At 31.6% G+C, this 15340-nt stretch overlaps 2 protein-coding genes across 2 annotated transcripts; one reads left to right on the top strand and one right to left on the bottom strand.

The window, feature by feature from the left end:
* The first annotated feature begins 766 nt into the window (after positions 1–766).
* On the top strand, positions 767–2458 carry LOC111918774 (ubiquitin-conjugating enzyme E2 10). Its single transcript, XM_023914395.3, has 5 exons — positions 767–908; positions 1061–1152; positions 1635–1762; positions 1850–1954; positions 2044–2458. Exons 2-5 carry the CDS (start codon positions 1083–1085, stop codon positions 2185–2187), a joined length of 447 nt encoding a protein of 148 aa, XP_023770163.1. The 5' UTR covers positions 767–908; positions 1061–1082; the 3' UTR covers positions 2188–2458.
* Positions 2459–12080: 9622 nt separating this feature from the next.
* LOC111918819 (uncharacterized) lies at positions 12081–12744 on the bottom strand. The gene is made up of 2 exons (XM_023914444.1): positions 12595–12744; positions 12081–12515 (listed from the first exon to the last, which is right to left on the bottom strand). Exons 1-2 carry the CDS (start codon positions 12742–12744, stop codon positions 12081–12083), a joined length of 585 nt encoding a protein of 194 aa, XP_023770212.1.
* Positions 12745–15340: the final 2596 nt, after the last annotated feature.

The following is a 15340-nucleotide window of genomic DNA, read 5'->3' as shown; positions in this document are numbered from 1 at the left end:
AAAAAATGGAGAAATCAAGTTAATTGTAAGCTTGCCACCTAATTATTGTTTAATGATAATCTAGGCTAGGATTTCTTAAACCATCGTGTAATAACCACAATCAATCCCTCCCCTCTCTTCTTATTGCTCCCGACCGAAGTCACCACCCCTCACCATCTTCATTTTTACTTTTAAATACTCTAAAAAATCCTCTCAAGAACTCCCCTTTCCTCCTCACTTTGTGTGTTTGGACATCATTTCGAGTAGAAAAAATAAATTTTAAGGTTGTCTTTGATTATTGAACTAATATGCGATGTTAGTGTTAATGAAGAGTTTGAAGGTTACAATTTCCGACACTAAAGATGAAATTGAAAAAATGGTATGCCTAAATCATTATAGGGTCATATGATTTTTGGTTCAATCTCATTGCAAAACCGATCCTATTGCGATCCAGATTATTTTTGGCCTTTATAATCATAATATGTCACGATTTCACAAACAAAATTATGATTTTAACAATAATGTTTTGAACAACATTCTTATAAGGAAATATATATTTCAAAGTGCTATGTGTGGTTGTGAGATTGAATATTGGAAAGGAGACATCTTTTGAAGAGTTTGGTATTTGATCAAATATATGTGTGGTTGATAGATTTAATTCCAAAAAGAATGAACTTTTTAATTCATTTTTCATTTCCATTTGACCAAAACAGCACCTGATATCTTTACAAATATACCAAAATTAAATATTCTGAAAATAGGAGGAGCAAAATGGTAATAATCTAAAAGACGAGGGTATGCGGACCAATGGAGAGCCGACGGAAGAGAGAGAATATCTATATAAAAGACATTTCTCCGAATACCATAAGCTTCCTCCGATTTTTCAGAAAAAAAGTAGACTCTAATAATCAGAGGTGAGGATCTTCGAGGTAATTTGCCCCCCTTTTCTCCTTCTCTCTCAAAATTATCTGTTAAAATTTTCAATTTTCAATGGATTCCTGTATATATAGCTATCATGTATTCAATCGTGTTGTTTGCGAGTTTTAATTTGAATTAGGGTTTGTGTTTGCGGAAAGTTTAGGATTTCCTGGTGGCGGTAAAGGATGGCTTCGAAGCGGATCTTGAAAGAACTCAAGGATCTTCAGAAAGATCCTCCTACCTCTTGCAGCGCAGGTATCGTATTATCATCGATCTGTTCAGATCATATTTCCGTGTTTTCCCCGACTCTTAATTTTGATCCACCACGTTCTACGTTTAAATTCTAAACCAAAGCTGCGATTCAACTGCGATATCGCTAATCGTTCGTGAAATAATCACTACAATTCCTAGGTTTTTCGTTTTGTGTGTCCAATTTCCTAGAAAGATGATTCGATCTCTAGGTAAACCTGCTACATGACGGATTCTGTAGTCATACGAGATCCATGATGTATTGACATGTTAATCGGAAATGAAATAGACTGGACTATTAGTATTAGGTGTTTAAGTTTCTACATCAGATCCTTGTTGCTTCTTGTGGCTCACCTCCATGGAAAAGTGTCCCAATTGTAACCTTTTGAAATTGGTAGAATCTGCAGACTTTATGAACATCTGTTGGTGGTGATTGTAAGCCAATATGAAGGTGATTGATATTCTTGATTTGTTTATCTAATTTTTAGGCCCAGTGGCAGAAGATATGTTTCACTGGCAAGCTACAATTATGGGTCCTCCTGATAGTCCTTATGCTGGTGGAGTGTTTCTAGTTACCATTCATTTCCCTCCAGATTATCCATTTAAGCCACCAAAGGTATATACATATAATAAATAACTCATTTGAAAATTGAAGAATGATCTGTTTGTTAAATGAAATATTACCCTTTTGCCTCTTTTCCAGGTAGCTTTCAGGACAAAGGTTTTCCATCCCAATATCAACAGCAATGGCAGCATTTGCCTTGATATCTTGAAGGAACAATGGAGCCCTGCTCTTACCATTTCCAAGGTTTTAACTTTTTTCAACATTCTATTACTCCAGAATGAAATGGGAAACGTGAAATGACGATTTTGCCCTTTGTGTGTGTGTGTGTGTAGGTATTGTTGTCGATTTGCTCTCTGTTGACCGACCCGAACCCAGATGACCCTTTGGTCCCTGAGATTGCACACATGTACAAGACGGATAGGAACAAGTATGAGACAACTGCAAGGAGCTGGACCCAAAAGTATGCCATGGGTTAGATGATGATGATGATGATGATGCTGCTGCTGATGTGTTTGTGTTTGTTACTGGTAAGGAAGGGCACCTTTTTATCTTTTTCCTTTTGTGGGTTTTTGCTTATTTTTAATTTCAAGAAAAAAAATGTGTGGAATTTTAATATGCGTCTATTGTAAGATAGACTTTAAAAAAAAAGGGAAAAGGTGAACTCCTTCAGACGCTCTTCCTGTTGCTTTTAATTTTGTATGGAAAAATATTTGCCTTTCCAAACTATATCTAACTCTTCTTCTTTAACCCTTTGCTTTTTATTTCAAGATTTTCAAGTTTGTTGCTGCTTTTATTTCACAGTTGTGATTGGCTATATAGTATAAAAAATCCCAGTTGTTCAAAGTGTAATAATGTCTTGATAAGGAAAAAAAATTAAAATACAAATTACAAGTATGATTCTATAATAAAAGTACATTGCCATTTCTTGTATTTATCTTAACAAAATCCACAGTTTAGAAAAGTTAGCCTGGATTGATAACAAATAGGACGGATTTTATCAGAATTAAGAACGCAATATCAAAGAACAGTGAATCAGTAGCAACTTTTTTTTTTTGCATTGAATCTTGACGTTCCTTTGAGAAATTGTCTTTTTGTTATGATTTTTTGGTTACTGTTTTTGTGAAAATGGTATAATATTTGTCTCCGTCAGTGTTTTGTGAATTTGTGAATTTGTCCTTTTGCTTTGAGAATTCGTCACCTACTCCTTTGCCTCCACCACTAATACTATCCTTCCTTTTACAACCGACTCTCATCTTGTCCTTCTTCCTTCACTTCTTTTAACGATGACCACCACCTAGATTTAGGGCTTTATTTGATTTTTCATCTTATTTATAGAAAAGAGAAAATAATCAAGATTTTGTATTGATTAAAGTTTAAAATGGTTGATAAAATTAAAACATAAGAAAAAGGCAAAATAATCATATTTTACCATTGATTAAGAGGGGGTCTAATGGTGTTGAACAAAATAACCAGCGTCATAAATTTTGAAACCATGAGGACCTTTTGTGTCGATTTTTTAAAACTTGTATTGTACATGAAGACAACAATGCCAACAGCATGGACCAAAATTGTAGATCAATCAATTTTTATGAGTTGAGGACAAAAACAACAACAAAATACAAAGTTGGACTAAAGTTGTAATTTGAACTAGACCATTTGGCAACCTACTCCATTTTGTTATTATAAGTTAGATTATTTTCTCACAAGTTTAAAGGTCTTCATAGGTTCTAGATCATTATTAGAATTTAGAACAATTCATTAAATGAGCATCTTTTCCAAGTTTAAAGGTCTAGTGTATTAGCGAGATCATTTTTTGATACGTAAAAAGACTTTTCGGACAATCCGTGTGATTAGAATAGAGACTAGAAAGGTACGTCTATGACATGCAATTGTTTCCCATGCACAATGTAATGCAGTTTACCAAGTTCATCTATTTTTGGTATATATAATTTGTAGAGTTTCCAAAAGTTGAATCAAACTAGCATATAAATCATTATTTGAAAATTATGTTCTTAGAAAATTCACTAATGGACCTATAGGTAACAATATACTATTCATCCATATTCTCCTCCTTGGACCGATTCTACTTTTTCCTCATTCTTTTACCCTTATTTCCATTCTAAACATGAGAGATATAGTATAGTGATTAGTGGATATACTTTATATTGTGCTTATGCCCATCGTCATCGTGTTCTCAAAATACATACCAATCAACACTAGAGTCTAGAGCCTATGTCAACACTGTTGTTGTTGTAGTTGGTCCAAAGCCATTACATAGGCATCTCTCTTGGACGACCAAACTTACTTTTCTACTTCTTCATGTTAACCATTAACGTTTTTTATATTTCGTTTACATATAAAAATTTATAAGCAGGGTCGGTCCTGACTTATCTTAGGTCCTGTGCAAACACGAAAAAATGTCTCTTAAAAATAACTTTAAAAAATAAAATAAAATATTATATAAATATATTTAAAGGCCTCTTAGTTAAAAAAATAAAATAAAAATAGTATATAAAATGTTATATAAGTATATGTATAAGGGCCGAAATAGGAGTTGGCCCTTCCATTGCATCAGGTAACCATACATGAAGGGGAAATTGTGCAGATTTCGCAATCGCACCGGCAAATAATAGAATAGCATACAAAGTAACAAATAAAAAATTGACCTCATTATTAGAAATCAAGTTATTGAAGATTTGGAATAAATCACGAAATTCGAAACTCCCCGTTATCCAATAAAACCCTAAAATGCCTAATAATAAACCAAAATCGCCAACACGATTAGTTACAAACGCCTTTTGACAAGCCTTTGCTGCAACAGGTCGTGTGAACCAAAATCCTATTAATAGATACGAACATATTCCAACTAATTCCCAAAAAATATAAATTTGTATCAAATTTGAACTAGTAACTAATCCCAACATGGAAGTACTGAAAAAACTCATATAAGCAAAAAATCTCAAATATCCGTGGTCATGAGACATATAATTATCACTATAAATAAGAACCATAATTCCAACAGTAGTGATTAATATTAACATAATAGAAGTAAGCGCAACAAATTAAAATCCAAAGGAAAGGCTTTAGAGGAATCGAAAGTAATACATGTGCCACACAAATGTTCCTGCTTATATATATTATCATATAAAGCAATCAAATAATTAAAAAAGCCATCAAGAAGAATCGAACCAAGGTTTATAGTTTATAAGTGGCACGCCTTAAAAAAGCCCTGAACAAATTTTTGGTTAATTATGGCTGTAATATTATATATAAGATAACGTTATTAGGTTAATAGGATGATTTTCGGGGTCCTGTACGATTGAACACTTTGAAGTTTGAACTCCCTAGAGCCGGCCTGTTTATAAGAGCATAGAGATTATTCGTGGGTTGTTATGTTTTTTGTTTGAGGCTATTTACATCATTTGGTATTCAAAGCCCAACTAGATCCAGTTTATGTAAGCAATCACTAGCATTAATAATACTAGATAAGACGTCCCATTTCATATTACTCAATCATGTTAGATCTTTTCTCTTTACCAAGCAAAGAACTGTACTTTAATGAATCAGCAAGCTACTAGCGATTAGGTGTGTTTCCTTTAAAATAATAAAGAAGAAATTTTTGAACAAACAGTCATCTGATTAAAGAATCATCAAGCAAAAAACGCTTATTCACGTATTAGAATGGTTACATGAGTTATATGAAAATTGGATTTGGATCGATTGAATAGGAGAAACCCAAGAGTGCTTTGTGTTCTAGTGTTTGCTCGAATGAAACAGAGAGATAACTAAATCTGTTACAAAAGAAGCATTAATGGCTGAAAGTGAAATGACTGAAGGTCTTAACGGGAGAGGAGAGACAAAACAATGTTAAAAAGACTTGGATCAAGAAACAAATTATTTATTTTTGCTGCAAAACGTTCTATCATATTGGCACGAGGGAGGATGCTTAATATTCATATATTCATATAAATATAAGTATATTCATATATAAATCTACCACCTCCCCTCCGCCACCGACCACTACCACCACCGCAACAAATCACCATTGCCACCTTCGCCACCTCCGCTATATTTATGAATAATCACTTCATTTATACTTATTCATATATGAATATACGTATTCATATATGAATATAGTAATTCGTATATATTTATATATGAATATACATATCCATATACATATTCATATATAAATATGATCCGTTCAGTCGGCCCGATACGTTTGAGCGCTTAAACGTATATTCAAAATGAATGGCTTAGATTCATTCCCTCGTTCTCAACATTTTTTTCTCAGTTTAACCCTCTTTTCTCTCTCTCTCTCTCTCTCTCTCTCTCTCTCTCTAAGAAAAAATATTTTGGTAGGAAGGTAAGAAATTTTTTATACACATATTTTTTTTAGCAAACAAACGAAATGAATCATTAGATGATTAAAAAATAAGATGTTTTATAAGAAAAAATTCCCAAAAAACACCTTCATGATTCATTTTTAAATAAATCAAGAAAAATTTCAATTTATTACAATTTTAGTGAATATCAACAAAATCATCGTAAAAATGAATCATTGAAATGTTTTTTTAATTTTCTTTAGAATCATATAATTTTTGATTAATTTAGTGATTCGTTTGTTTTATTCGCTAAAAAAAAGCCGAAAATTTGGGTACTTTGAAGGTATTACAACCTTGATATATATATATATATATATATATATATATATATATATATATATATATATATATATATATATATATATATATATATATATATATATATATATATATATCAAGGTTGTAAAAAACGTTCGACATTAGCTAGTCGGTGGATTGGGGTCAAGGGATTAATCGGCTAGGCGGAGATTAATCGGAGGATTAATCGGGGACCAATAATTGCTAATTTGTTGAATTTTAAAATATTAAATACGACTAATATCATATCAAAGTTCGTAAATATCACTAATATGATAACATAATAGGTTAATATGATTAATACAATACTAATCATGCCTCAAATAGTTTCCATTGAGATAAAACTTCTTCAATATGTTAAAATTTCGTCATTTTATAATGTTTCATTCATTATGTATGTAGGGATTAATCGCTAGGTGTCCTCTAATCGGTCGAGTAGAGCCTAGGGATTAATCGGGACCTAATCGGGATTTTTTACAATAGTGATATATATATATATATATATATATATATATATATATATATATATATATATACATATATATATATATATAGAGAGAGAGAGAGAGAGTTAGGTTCAAATGTTTTTACTATATATATATATATATATATATATATATATATATATATATATATATATATATATATAAAATAAAGATATATACAAAATATAATACCTTCAAAGTATATATATATATATATATATATATATATATATATATATATATATATATATATATATATATATATATATATATATATATATATATATATATATATATTGGGAGTGCTTCAAATGAGAACCCAAAAAGGTTAAGAACCTAAGGACCATTTTTTTTAAAAATGTTTTCATTAAGGGCATTTTGGACTTATCAAATATTAAAATTATATTAAACAAACTTTACATTCCCTAATTACAACTAATTGCCACTTGTTGTTGGACAGCTGCCATACCACCGTCGACCGTCGTCGGACAACTGCTGGACTAATACTAATTTAATGACATTTTCTGGTCATATTCACATCTTAATAAAACAAATATTTAGTTCTCATTTCTTTTGTAATTCTTTTTAATACATACCATTTTATTTTTGCAACCAACTATACAAAATTTTAATGAAAAAATAGATTTATGTCTTGATAAACTCAATCTTCTATTTTTTCTAAATTGTAGATTTCTTTAAAAAAATATATCGTGTATAAGACATATTCACAATTTAAAATATCATATTCACAGTTTAATAGACATATTAATTCTTTAATACACAATTAAAAATTTTAATGCATATATTTATTCATATTTTAACATAAAATTTATACATAATATACAACTAAATACAATCAATTTTCAGTTTAATATATAAAATTCAGAACATAGCATAATACAATCATTTATACAATAATTTACATATTTAAATTTAAACTCAAACTCTACCACCACCACCAACTACCGAACGTCACCACCATCCACCTGTGCCACCGTCATCCTCCTCCTTCTAAATCTGATATGTATATAAAATCATTGATTGATAGCTTAATAACTATATTTACAATTTAATATACCAATTAAATTACTTATTCAGAGTTAAATGCAAAACAATTATAAAAACTAATACATTCTTACATATTTATACAACACAAAAATAAATATGTTCACATGAAAATTAATACAAACATTCATACATAGATCATTCATATTTTAACAAAAATTTATTAAAAAATGACATCTTAATACAATGAATTTACAGTTTAGTACACAAAATCTACAGCTTAATATATAAAATTCACAGTTTAATGCAAAAAATTATACATTTACAACCATATTCTTAACTTAAAACTTACACATATACCTTCAGATTTATATACTAGTCTTCTTTCATAGTTTATTTAAGCAAATATTTACAATTTAAGTTTTACGTATTCTATTCAAAATTAGATAAAATCATATATGTATATAGTGTTTCTTCAATCTTATATTTCAGAAGCAAATAAAAAATTTATATACAAAATCACAGTTTAATATCAGTCAATTCACATATTAATACTATTAATTCACAACTTAATACAATTAATTCATAGGTTAATATAGTCAACTCATAATTTAAACAGAAAATTCACAGTTTAATGCAGTCGATTCACTGTTTAAAACACAAAATAACAACTTAATACAAGAAAATTCACAACTTAATGCAGTCGATCCATAGTTTAAACCACAAAATAAACAACTTAATATAGAAAATTCACTGTTTAATATAAAAAAGTATGCATTCAAAAGCATATTATCAATTTAAAATTTTTAATACAGTCAATTCACAATTTAATACAGTTAATTCATAGTTAAATAAACAAAACCCACAACTTAATATAGTTAATTTACAGTTTAAACAAAAAAAGTCACGGCTTAATGCATTCAATTCACAATTTTAAACACAAATATCACAACTAAATACACAAACTTCATAGTTTAATACACAAAAAGTATGCATTCACAACTAAATTCATAGCTTAATAACTTACCAAATTTCATTGAGGCATTTCATCAAACACCTTGTGTGCATCTTTTTTTTTTCTTTAGAACTTCCTTTTGTAAATACCATCAATGTAAACACCATACACATACTAGATCTAACCTGAAAATGAACAAACACATTAGATCTGATGTCAATTTGATGGTGTTTTGACAAGAGATAAAAGAGACAGAGACATAAACGAGTTAGAGATAAGAAGGAGGCGACACATAATAGATCTGGAACAAATCAGACAATCATTTCGCCGATGATGGAACAAATCAGAGAAAAAAAATAAGTTCAAAAGTTCCGGAATAGAACGAGTTTGAGATTAGCACCTGTAGGCTGAGATGATTACTGTGATTTGTGATTTTTGATGCTCCGACAATGACACCAACGGTGGGGGAACAGATTCGTTGTAGATCCTGTGATGGAATGATGAAATAGAAAGAAAAACCTTTGTATAATAACACTAAATTCTCATATCCACATCATATCTAACTTGATCTGATGTAACTGAAGATAAAGGCGGTCTCCAGTGGTTGTTTGAATAAATAAGTAGATCTGGAGGCGACAAAGAGCTTCATACTCTGTCAGATTGGTTATTCCGGCGAAGCGGATCGAAGAGTTTTCTAGTGTTTCATCAGATTTAAAACGTTGGAGATCTGGAGAAAAAACATATTCAGACTTCGAAATATAGTATAGTGTTTTCTAGGTGTTCCAACAAAGCAAAGCGGCTAATGGAAGGCGACAGTCGGTGTTGGTGAGATAGATGACGGTGGAAGGAGGTGGCGCTCGGTGGTGATGGTAGATCTGATGTCGAGGGTTCTAAATCTGAAGGTGAATGCTCCAGATCTGAAGATTGTTGTATGTCGGCGACGACGATGGTGTTGACAGTGGTGCCGACGATGGTGGTGGTGGTCGGCAGCGGTAGGAGGTAAGAGAGAGAGAGAGAGAGAGAGAGAGAGAGAGAGAGAGAAAGAGAAGTTGTCTTGTGAGATAAGATTGATCAAATATGTCTGATGATTTAATTTATAAACATACATTTGACAAAAATACCCTTTTAAACTTAATAAACATATATTTGAGACATCGTATTATTTATAAGGTAAAAAGAGTGGTTCTTAAGGTTCTTAACTTTTTATGGATCTCATTTGATATATATATATATATATATATATATATATATATATATATATATATATGTGTGTGTGTGTGTGTGTGTGTGTATATATATATATATATATATATATATATATATATATATATAATACCTTCAAAATACTTGGGATAATGTCACTGTAGCACATGAAACTTTTTACATTTGGCTAATTTAGTCCTTAAATGTTTTTTGATACATTAGTGATTAGACCACTAAACTCGTATATGACCTAATAATTACCCCATTATCTAAAAAATTAGAAGGTTTATCGGTTACAATGCTTAGGTGGCACGCTGATGTGTCCAATAAGCTTACGTGAGATGCTTATGTTTAGAAGAAGTCCACTTGTAGAACTAGGCTTATTAATTGAAACCCTCAATCAGACCTCCATTAAAGTGTTACTTACCCTTTTCTGAAAAATTAAAGACTTTCCCCCGACTATTTATGTCATGAAGAACAATGTCTTCGAGCCATCCACCTCAAGGAATCAACTACAAGTGACTCATGTTCAGTCGTGAGAAGGGGTAAAGCTTTGTGATTGTGGCGTTCTGGCTAAAGAACGAATGTGTTGGAAGATAACAAACCCTAGGAGGCGTTTCTAGAATTGCCAAAACAGTATGGTAGGTCCCGATACTCCTGATCTTGATAACTTACTATTTTATGGTTTGTTGTATTGTTTCTTCCTGTAAAGACGATCATGGTGGATTTGTATTTTGTTTGCTTAAAAAACCCTAATTTTATTTGCTTTTTTACGATGATTTGTGATTATGAATCAAACCCATTTCGTTAGTACATTAAAGGTAGATGATTTGTGATTGTGAATCAAACCCTAATTTTATTGGCTTTTTATAGACTAGGTTGAAGAAATATAGCTTCTTTGAATGGTAAGATGAAGAACAGGCAGAAGGGTACTACAAAAACCTTCTATATTCTCTAAAGCAGAAACTGGATGCTAAAGAGGATTTGTCTAAGATGAACAATTTGAGGAGAAGGATTGTTGAAGTGGAGTTTCGCTATCACAGGAGCAGTATAAGGTGGCAAAGAATGAGAAAGAAGTTTTTGATGCAAGGAAGGCAATAGGTAGGTACAGGATGATAATTGCCTTGTTATTTGCTTGCTTGGTCATTTTTGTTTTGAAGTTAGGGGGTGATTGTACTTAGTTAGGTTGGTTGGCGTAAGCTTTTGTTTTTGGGATCCCTTGTAATTTTTGTAAAGGCAGACTAGAAAGTCAGTAATGATAGGCATTTTATATGTTATGAAGCTGCTTTTAGTTACAAGTTGGGGCTATCAACCTTGATGTGTTGATGTTGTAAGGTGGTAAGTCCCTAATGAAAGGGCATATGATAACAAATGTAAAAAAAATATTCAAAGTCCCAAGTATAGGGCATTTTCTATAATTAGATGTTGATGTTATTGAAACATATGCATGGCCTGTATTCCAAACAACTATATTTAATTAAATTGGTTGTTGTGTATGTTTTCATTTTGGGAACAAATTAGAAAGTGGTCCATGTAGAAGTACACTATATGTATGGGGACCATTTGTAGTTAGTAGTCAGTGGGTGTTTTTATAATGGAAAAATAGGATCTTTGAACCCATTATAGAACCATATCCGGGACCATATAAAACATTCACATGCATGCATCCAAATTTTTTCATGCACAAATATTCAAAGCCATATGTCATGAGTTTACTTAAAAAGGCAACATACTTTCATAAGTGAGTAAAATATCATTTCATGTCAACAGTTTCATTAAAAAGGCAACATATATCCATTACTGACCAAAATACCCTTTTCTGTCATGAGTTAACTTAAAAAGGCACCATCTATACATAAATGACCAAAATACCCTTTTATGTTAAAAGTGAACTTAAAAGGAACCAACCATACATAAATGCAAATTACCATCATCCTAATACATAAACTTTAAATCCAAATTACCATCATCCTAACATACATACTTTAAATCCAAATAACACAAAGTAAAAATCAACACCAATCAATTACAAGAGCTTTTCACTTAGTATTTCCTGGATCATCAACACCACCAATTGTTTTGCCTAATTTCATCTTCAATATTCTCTCTGACTTTCTTCTCCTTATCCTCTTCAAAATCTCTGAAATTGGCCTAACCCTTACATGTTGAACCTGGATAACAGGAACAACCTTTTGAATTTGAACATTATCAACAACTTGGACATTAGGATTAACCTCATTATCTTGAACATTACTACTCTCCTCAGCTTCCTCACCCACAACAGTCTCCTCACCTACAACACCCTCATCACCTTCATAAATTCGAGGTGGAGTAAATTGCATAGACTGACTAAAATCCCCTACACTACTGGATTCAGCATTAGTAGGAGTAACTTGCATATCATTTTGAGTAATATCCATCTCAATTGGATTCATTTCAATATCTTCATGTTGTTGTGGTTCACTTATACTACCCTATATGGCTATATCACATGATGTAATTATGTTAGTGACAAATCATATGTAAATAAATTTAAATTTTAAATGGTTTTACCTGTCCTGCATTTTGCTTTACACAAACTTTTTGTTTCTTCTGTTTCTTCACATTTAACTTTTGGGGCCTTCTCCGTGGACAAGTGGCCTTGTTGTGACCTATCTCCTTGCAAATACTACATCTGATTTTCTTTCCAGCCTTAGAAACCATGTGTGCTCATGTATTCTCTGTAGTGGATTTCTTCCTCTTAGTAGCTTGCCTACTAGACATCCTTCTACTAATTGGAGGCAATGGTGGAGTATAATTTGTCTCTGGCCACATGTCACTGCTATTCATGGGGGCAATTCTGTAATTATATGCCTTCCTAAATGTGGTTGTGCTAAACATGTTGTCTACATAGACTTCTACATCCCTATACTAACTTGGATACCAAACTTGGACATTACCTTTACCCTAAGGTTCCCTACACTTATTTTTTGACTTTGTACAATCTCTTTGGTACAGTGAGTCCCAATCCATGCATCTGTCACCAATGATCCAAACTTGAAGTTCCAACACAATTATGATAAGCTTTTAGTGACTTGATTTGGAAACTCTCTTCATCACTCATCCAAGAAGCCCATAATCTAAATGTGCAAGCACCCTTGCTACACCTCACCAAAAGTCTTTTCCTATCATTTTTTTTCAAAACACAATTGATATCCATTAGCTACAGCATAGTTGCACAACATTGATTTTACTTGCCCTGGACCCTTAAATCTCATCCCTAGAATTGGTTTTTGTTTTTTCCAGTGTAATAGCTCATTAAATATGGAATGAGTTTGAATGTTAAGTTCAACTTCTCTCCCATTATCATCATCTACAATGTTGTTATCATCCTCATCAGCAACACATAACTTACTCAAGAAAGGATCATTTGATGTCCTATTCATATGCACTACATCTTCATTAATTTCAAAGGCAACATTCCTAAGTTCGTCTATGTTATCTTCATTTTCACCATCAATACAAGACTCATGTTCATCATCATCATTATCTTCATCATGCCACCCATCAACACCAACCCCAATATAATCCACATAAACCGAAATTACACCATCTGTTCCATAAGCATCAAAAATAAAAGCAACATATTCCACATCATCTGAAATGGGATTAAGCCCTTCCATCAGGGAATTTTCTGGTTCACAATAGTAAATCTTTTTACACTCTTCATGCATGAAACGTTCGTAGAAGGTCACAAACTCAGAATAAGTCATAGAAGAAAAGTCGACATCATTAAAGATGGTTTTAACACCACCAGTGTAAGAGAAAGGATTTCGATTAAATACCCCTTGATAGTTGATTTCCACCATCACAAACACTCCATTAAGTTCCAATTGTGTCATTGCTCCGACTTCTTTGTTTCTTCAGCTCGATCACAGGAAGGCTTCACAAACCCAAAATCAGTTTCTTTTACAACTGAATAATGAAGACGATTGAAGTTCGATAGTTGAAGACGAAAGGCTTTAAGGTTCGTATATCATTAATTGACGTGACATATTTCACGTGGCATCGGATTAGCCAAAAAATATATATTAATTGACATATATAAAATGTCAACCGGAAAACCGTTTAAAAATAGATAAAATGACTAAAATAATAGGTCATATACGAGTTTACTGGTCTAGTGTACCAAAAAAAAAATCTTTAATGACCAAATTAACCAAATATAAAAAATTTCATGTGCTATATTTTCCCCAAAAAAATTTGTCACGTTCGATACTCCATTTACATTTGCCTTTTGGGCCAGGTCCATTCGTTCTCGATTTTGTTTGAGAATATGTGACTTTCAATTTCTATAGGCATCAGCATACCCGCCTAAGTTCTAGCGGATACCGAAGATCAATAATTACAACATTTTCCTCTAAATCCTATTTACTCGATTTTTCTTTTTCTTTTTCTTCCTGTTACCACATCTTTACAAGACATTAATTTCATGTTCTTGAGTTTAGTGGCCCAAAAAGTAGGCTAATTGGGTGTTGGATGCAGATTTTGACTTCTACCTCACCATGTTTAACCAAAACCCCATGCAAATCGTAATTACAAATATATACAAATAAGTGTTTTTAAGTTATTAGAGAGAAAGACAAAACAAAGTTCAAAGTGGCTTATTTTAATATGTATCTCGCTTGCATTTTGTCTCATCCAGTATACTTGTTTAGTTGTCCTTTTGCTCTTTATTTATTTTTCATTATTGAAATTCTTAACTCAACATAATGATTAATCATTAATTACATGAAATAATCGTCACCGTTCATATGGCTTTCATCTGGTCTTTTGGATAACTAGTTATTGAGTATATACTAAATACCCACCATTGAGGTCAAGATATTAAATAAGTAGTTACACATGAACATAGAACTATATAAACTTCATTAAATATAACATTTCTTGTGATTCAATTAACCTCTAAAACATTATTTAACATTGACAAAAGCTTATAAATCTTGCAGAACAAAAGCCAATGCAAATTATATTGAAATGTATGTGAGGAATATGACAAATATCTTATGGGGAAAATAACATGGGGATAATTATAAGCACCAAATGATAATATATAATCCAAAATTCAATAAGAGACAAAACGGCATGTGGATTAATTATATTAAAACTATCATTCTCAAAAGACAAATTTTGAAGTCTTCCAAGTCTCTACCCTTGATTAAGAGACCTTAATGATTAACTAGTTGTTAGATGACACCCAAGCAATACGTTATTTTGATTTCAAGCTTTAAGTTAACATTCATTAATGTTTATTCTCCTA

The sequence above is a fragment of the Lactuca sativa genome, chromosome 6 (genome assembly GCF_002870075.4).
Source record: "Lactuca sativa cultivar Salinas chromosome 6, Lsat_Salinas_v11, whole genome shotgun sequence".
Classification (NCBI taxonomy): domain Eukaryota; kingdom Viridiplantae; phylum Streptophyta; class Magnoliopsida; order Asterales; family Asteraceae; genus Lactuca; species Lactuca sativa.
The sequence above is the reverse complement of the archived record's forward strand: the minus strand, read 5'-3'. Positions and strand labels throughout refer to the sequence as shown.

Bases quoted from the DNA above. Each gene is read 5' to 3' on its own strand.
- LOC111918774 (XM_023914395.3), top strand. From the start codon at position 1,083: ATGGCTTCGAAGCGGATCTTGAAAGAACTCAAGGATCTTCAGAAAGAT. The intron at 1,153-1,634 runs GTATCGTATTAT...TCTAATTTTTAG, and splicing joins TCCTACCTCTTGCAGCGCAG to GCCCAGTGGCAGAAGATATG. The intron at 1,955-2,043 runs GTTTTAACTTTT...GTGTGTGTGTAG, and splicing joins CTGCTCTTACCATTTCCAAG to GTATTGTTGTCGATTTGCTC.
- LOC111918819 (XM_023914444.1), bottom strand. From the start codon at position 12,744: ATGGTTTCTAAGGCTGGAAAGAAAATCAGATGTAGTATTTGCAAGGAG. The intron at 12,516-12,594 runs GTAAAACCATTT...ATAGCCATATAG, and splicing joins TAAAGCAAAATGCAGGACAG to GGTAGTATAAGTGAACCACA.